The 6858-nt window shown below is 40.9% G+C and overlaps 1 protein-coding gene across 1 annotated transcript in view; it reads right to left on the bottom strand.

Moving 5' to 3' along the window:
- Positions 1-4718: 4718 nt before the first annotated feature.
- Positions 4719-6858, bottom strand: part of LOC133406774 (voltage-dependent R-type calcium channel subunit alpha-1E) — an 83956-nt gene continuing 81816 nt past the window's right edge. Inside the window, exons 46-47 of the mRNA XM_061684674.1 lie at positions 6390-6562; positions 4719-5472 (exon numbers count right to left, since the gene is read on the bottom strand). Coding sequence (XP_061540658.1) covers positions 4966-5472; positions 6390-6562 — 680 coding nt within the window. The 3' untranslated portion in view covers positions 4719-4965. The remainder of the gene's footprint in view (positions 5473-6389; positions 6563-6858) is intronic.

The raw sequence follows: 6858 nt of genomic DNA, 5'->3' as shown, positions 1-6858 counted from the left end.
AAATTCTAAAGTCTTTACACTGGCTCCCAGTCGGCTTTAGAATAGATTTTAAAGTTCTGCTATTGGTCTATAAATCACCAAATGGTTTAGGTCCTGAACACATGAAAGAAATGCTCATGGAATATAAACCCAGTAGGGATCTGCGAGCGACAGACTCAGGTCAAATAGTGGAGCACAGAGTCCAAAGCAAACATGGTGACGCAGCATTAAGCTATTATGCTGCATACAAATGGAATTAGTTGCCAACAGAAGGGACGTCAGCCCCAAGTGTGAATGTTTTTAAGTCCAGGTTAAAAACTCTTCTTTTTTTTAATGCCTTTTAGAGCATTTCCACTTTTAAATGACTTTGCACTGTAGGCTGTTTTAATTTTACGTTTATTTTTTCTCTTTGTTTTAAATGTTTATAAGCTGTTTTTTTCCCTTTGTTTTTAAATGCTTGTTATCATGTAAATCACATTGAGTTACCTTGTGCATGAAATACATTTGCTTTGCTTTGCTTTGCTTCATTCTCACGTTTTGATTGTATTAATTATGAGGTATCATTAAATTATTTATTACAATAAACAAAAAAAATCCAATGCTTTTATAAACAAATCAATTAAGGCTTTATTTACTGAGAAATGAATTAAGAACATTAACATTAAGAAAAAAAATCTAAACGAATGGAGCAAATATTACCCAAATCTACTATTACAGGATCATGTGACTGCTTGGTGGGCCGAAATGAAGAACGGAGTGGGTTGTATGTGACCCACTGGGCATACCTTTCACACCCCTGTAAACCAAATTTTAAATGTACATTATTTAATAATTTTACCTAAAAAATATAACAATTTCAAACTCAGATGTGATGACAGGCTGGCTTGCATATGTATATATGAGAAAAATACATTATGCATTTCTCGCAGCACACCTGATGATCTCTCACAGCACACTCATGTGCCACGCACAGTGATTGGAATTACTGGTCTACGGTATACTGGTGGTGAACTAGCCAGGATACCTCTCATGTGTTGGCGGCACACAATGTTTTTGACTCAAGACATGTTTATCGGCTTTGCCACAATACATCTAAGAATATTGCGTATCTTATTAATAAGATAGGATATCAATAGGCTGGGAGAAAAAAAACACAAGCAACAAACAAATTAGTAATTCAGCGTGTTTCCCCACTTTGTGTGCGCATGTAAATCAGAATTATAAATACAATTTAAGTTGTCTGGTGGGATACATTATGATCATGTTTTTGAGAATGTAGTCAACAATATCGCCATCAGAAAAAGACAAATGATCTTTCTTTAATGATCATGTAAACACACTTCAGTCAACGTCAAACGAGCATCGTGACGGAACTCAAACATGAACTCTACATAGATTTATTTTGTCCACTTTATACAACATATTCAAGACAAAATCTCTCTTATCGAGGAAATTTTGGGTTGAGCGGCAACTATTTTGGGCAAATGTTCCCATGAGGCACAGATGAGGCTGTTATGTATACACTGACAGTAAGGCTATGTGCACGCATACACGGGTCATTTTTGTTTTGAAATATTTTCTTTTCACACCACACGATTAAAAAAAGAAAAAAAAAGAAAACAAAGACAATTACCCAAATAAAAACATTCTCATGCTGTTAGTGCCATGCCTAAGCAAGAGGTGGCACTATAATCCCAAAGTACAAGACCATTTTAGACAATTAGAACCTTGAAGAAGTAATTTCCAGAAAAGATACATAAACAGCTATGGCCAATTAAGGAAAACAAACAGCCAAACGTGAAAAAGCATTCTTGGGCTGTTAAGAGCATGCCAAAAACTGCAGGTGGCACTTTAACCCCTAACTCGGAGGCCAATTGGGCCAATTAGAAGCCTGAAGAAAGTCATCTCCAGACAAAAGGCACAGAAACAACAACAGCAAATCAAGCAAAAAAAAAAAATTAAAAATAAAAGACAAAATTAAATGAATAATGCGTTCCATATTAACTGCAATGCATTGGCAGGCTGTTAAGAGCATGCCAAAGCAACAGGTGGCACCACAACTCCAAACTGTAAGGCAATTACAGCCAATTCTAGCTTAAAAAGCAAAAAAAAATGAACAAGTATGGAAAAAAAAATTCATACATGTACAGCGGTAGACAAATAGCCTCAGGGGGAAGGATCAGGGTCACATTGGAAAAAAAATAATAATTCAAGGACATTTTTAAAAATTAAATCATTGAAATTGTGTACACAAGGCTCGAAAATAGTTTTGGAAAGTTAGGGCACATTGTGAGTGACCTTCAAAACAGTGTGTGTGTACAATATGCCAAAACAAACAAAACGAATGTACATTTATGAAAAAATACCCGCTGTCGGTGTGTACATGGCCTAAGGTTAATTGGACAGCTATTTGCTCTACTGGCTGAAGATGTACCCTATATGTGCAGGATAAATGTACCATTTATTTTCCATTCGAGATATTAAGTTTATGAACTCCAGCATCCTTTTCTTTAGCTTGTGGATTCTCCTTCTGGCAAAGTCCCGTGGTCACATTTTAGACACAAATTCAAGTTATAGTGACACCTACAGAATGTGATAATCAATACACAACTTTTAAACAGTGTCGGGATGTGGTATGAAATGGGGGGGGGGGAAAGCAACAACGCAGAAGTGTTTACCAGCACCAATACATTAAGGTGGCATCACCTTCACTATGTATGTGGAAATGACAAAATACTGTTACTGTATGTTTACATGATCCAGTGATGCGGCAGCTAGGATTCCTCCTAAATGACTGTTGCCTGAAAGAATAACATTCACCAAATTCCCTAAACATTCAAAGAACGAGCGTCGGTAGATCCACACAGGGGTCCTGGATTTGATTCCCAGCAAATGCATAACTGCTTTTGGGGCACCTGTAACCAAGTGGTTAGGCTCGCCATTAGGATCACCCTGGGGATCCCAGTTTTAAGTCATCGACCACCAGAATGTGTGTGAATGTGGGACACACACACACACACACACACACACACACACACATCAGATTCGTCAAGCGCGGCCAAACGGACCTTGAGAAGATGCAGCAATGGACCATCCACTCCCACCAAACCCCCCGTACCCACAGCTGTGGTGTCCTTGAGCAAGACACTAATCCCCTGAACTGCACCCTGGGTGCTAAATGTCGACAACAGTGATTGGGTAAATGCAGAGGACAAATGTCATCAAAATGCACATACTGATGATCATAAAGATGATTCTTCTTCAAAGCTACACTACATTCAGAGGATTGCAGGGCTTTTACGTGCGACCCCTATGTTTACATCCACACAATGCAATTTGGATCACTGTCTTCACTTTACAAACAAAATACTTTGAACTGCTTAAAATATTAATTCATCAATCAGAGATTAGGCTAGGCCTATTGTTTTAAATCTTCCAAATATATTTTTGGACAATTCTACGCTTTGTGGAAACAGTTTGGAGAAGGCTCCTCTAAGTTCCCAGTGCACAAAGGCAAAGACAAGCTTCGATGTGTTAAGTGTGGAAGAATATTACCCCACCATCATTTGGGATAAACTAGAACAGAAATTGTGAGCTGAAAAGTGGGAAGTCCTCCCAGTTGTAACTGCAAAAGTGTATGTGTACGCACGCACACATTGACAGTGTAGGGCACAGGTGTCAAACTCGTGGGCCGTGAAAGATTACCACAAATTCTCCTTGACTTCTGTTCCAAACTAGCCATAAAACTGATAATAACCAAATGCAGGGGCAACTATTAAATATAATGGTGCGATTATTAGGGTTCTCATTGAAAACATAGTAGGTGAGGGACAAGAAGTGTAACAACCTCAAACAAAACAATTGATAATGCATATTACTAAGAAGATTTAAAATGTTGTTTCATTTTAAATGACAAATCTGTTCCTCTGTTTTGCATTCTGTTCCCTTATTGTGCCCAGTATGAACCGAACTGTGAACTTAAAACCTAAGCAGGTACGGAATTGCTTTTTAATTATTATTTTTTTAATAAACATTATGTCTCTAGGCAGTTTCAGTAAGGCCTTCTCTCCTGGCCTAAACACTATCAGAAGCATTGACGCACATTTACAACCTAAATTCCAACATTTGTTCCATCAAATTGTATGAATTTATTCCCAACCGTCTATTCTCCTCATTTTGTAGCATTTCTCTTGGCTGCACTGCTTCCAGTACGTGTGTGTGGATGTTCGATTATGTGCTGCCATGTCCGTCTAATCTGCCCAGGGCCTCCAGAATAAGTAGTGCCGGTGAAGTGAGATGAAATTGAATCTCTATTAGCCATGGGTAGGTTTCCTGAACCAATCAGATGGCAAATACACCTCACAGGGCCAGGTAGCTGGCCCTCAATGACATCAGCATTTGTAGGTCCTCTGATTGGTTGGTCAGAGCAAAACTTGTAATAGCCAATTTCAACTAGCAAAACATGGCTGTAGCGCTCTGCATACATGAATAGATTTAATAAGTAGCGTCTCAAGGTTAGTGTGATGCAACTAATTTAATTGCATGTTTTTGTCATATTAATAGATATATGCATGTGGCGCAGTTACCCACTGTTACATTGCGTTTGTGTATTGATGGTTTCTTTAAATGCAACGTTAGAGTGGTGGGAGTAAGAGGTGAATTTATGTTGGGCAAGTCCCCACCGAAGGCCCAGCTACGAAATGCACGGCCCGCCGGATTCACCATTAGAACAGGCCCCACTGAGGGCAACCATAACTAAGAAGTTGCCCGTGAAGCAAACAAGTTTGACACCCCTGCTCTACGCACAGTAAGAATACACAGCAAGTAGAGACGGACAGCAAACAGTGCTGATAATTGGCAGTGGTATTTAGTTCCGCCTGTATTGCTACTTGCAGTGACAAGAGAAGTTGTCATAAAGCAGATAAAAGCGAGTCGTGGCGCCACTACGAGGTCCGCTCATCCTTTACGTGGACTTCCTGTTTTCTTTTAGCAGCGGTCGTCTTCGTCGCTCAGCGGCTCGATGGTGCCGGCTGGGCTAGCCTGCGCCAAGTTCTTTCGGAAATGTCCTTTCGGGACTTGCCAGGAGTGTCTGAGCTGAGGGGCCGAGCTAATGGCGTTGGCGTGTCCCAAACTGGTCGCCACGGCGGTCTCAAAAGTGAGATGTTCTTGCCTCTCGCCCGTTTGGCCTCCCCTGAGGTCCTCGTGAAACGGAAGGTAGGGCTCTGAGATGTAACGGTGGGGAGACGGATGGCTCGGGCCGGACGCCTGACACGAGGAGGACTGGGCCTGCTCGGAGGGCGCCGGGCTGTCTGAATGCAGGGGGTGTCCCGGCGAAGAGGCCGTCGCTCCTGCGGTGGGGGCGTGGTCTCGACACACCAGGGGGGAGTACGATATGTGAGGACGAGGGCGAGATGGTGTCTGTGGGAGCTGGCGCCGATTACGAGGGATGCTGGACTCTGAGGCCGAATGGGTAGGACTGCCTGATGTGTTGACCTGTACACAGACACCCTTTCATTTTTAATCATAACCAATGATAATCAGTGAGGTGTGAAATCCTCAGCCAACACTGGCTTGAAATTGTAATTTGAAGCCTTACCCATAGTATAAACCCTAAATTGAAACCCAAAACCCTGGCTTGAAACCCTAATCTAAGACACTAATGTCTGTTTGAAAACCTAATTTGAAACCCGAACCCTGTCTTGAAACCCTAATTTGCAACCCTAATTTGAAATCTTAATTTGAAACCCAAAGGCTCTCTTGAAACCCCAATTGAAAAGCCTAATTTGAAACCTTAATTTGAAATCCAAAGCCTGTCTTGAAATCCTAACCCTGGTTTGGAACACTAATTTCTCATTGAAACCTCAACAAAAGCTTGAAATCTTAATTGAAACTGTACAATTACACTGAAAACTTAATTTAAAACCTTAATGCGTGATTTGAAAGCTTAATTTGAAACCTTAACTCTGATTTGAAACCCTAATTTCAGAGCCTAACCATCTTGAAATCCCAGCATTGGCTTCAAATACTAGTTGGAAACCTTAACACAGGCTTGAAACCCTAACCCTGGCTTGAAGCCCTACATTAAAACCCAAACCTAGGCTTAAAAACCCTAATTTTAAAGCCTGTCCCAAGCTTGAAATTGAATTTGCAACATAAACCTTGGCTCAATGCCCTATCTTGAATGCCTAACCCTGACTTGAAATGATAAGGATGACTTCAAAAACCAACAAGCTTGAAACTGTAATTTAAAACCTGAACCCTATCTTTAAAGCCCAAACCTTGCTTTAAAGCCTAACCATGGCTTGAAACCCTCATCTGAAATCCCCACCATAATTTGAAACCTGACACACCCAAAACCCTGGTTTGGAATCCTTATTTGAAACCCTTAGACAGTCCTGATGCGCTCTCACCTGTCTCTGTAAGGAGTGAGGACGTCCTTCCTTAGGCGAGAGGGAGCGTCTCGTCTCGCATGACGGCTCTCGGCTACGCTCTTCAGAATTACAGCGGGACATGTCTGGAGACAGCAGGTGGCGTCGTTCTTTAGACCGCCCCCTTTCATGACTACTTTGATTGATTCGAGGGCCTGTGAGTGGAGTGGATTTGTAAAGTTTACATATAAAAAGAGTTATTCATCACAAAAAAATGAATTAGCTTTCTACATCAAAAATAAATACAGCGTTCTAATAGTCTCAGGTGAGCTGGAGCCTATCCTAGTTGTCTCTGGGTGAGTGGCGGTATAGACAAACAACCATTCGACACTCACATTAACACCTAAAAACAATTAAGAGTCTTCAATAAACCTAACATGCATGTTTTTCGAGTACCCTGACAAATCTTACAAACATAACATTGGCCTAGACATAAAAAACAAAAGCCAAG

Source organism: Phycodurus eques, chromosome 8 (assembly GCF_024500275.1).
Source record: "Phycodurus eques isolate BA_2022a chromosome 8, UOR_Pequ_1.1, whole genome shotgun sequence".
Lineage (NCBI taxonomy): Eukaryota > Metazoa > Chordata > Actinopteri > Syngnathiformes > Syngnathidae > Phycodurus > Phycodurus eques.
This window is presented reverse-complemented; position numbering and strand designations above follow the sequence as displayed.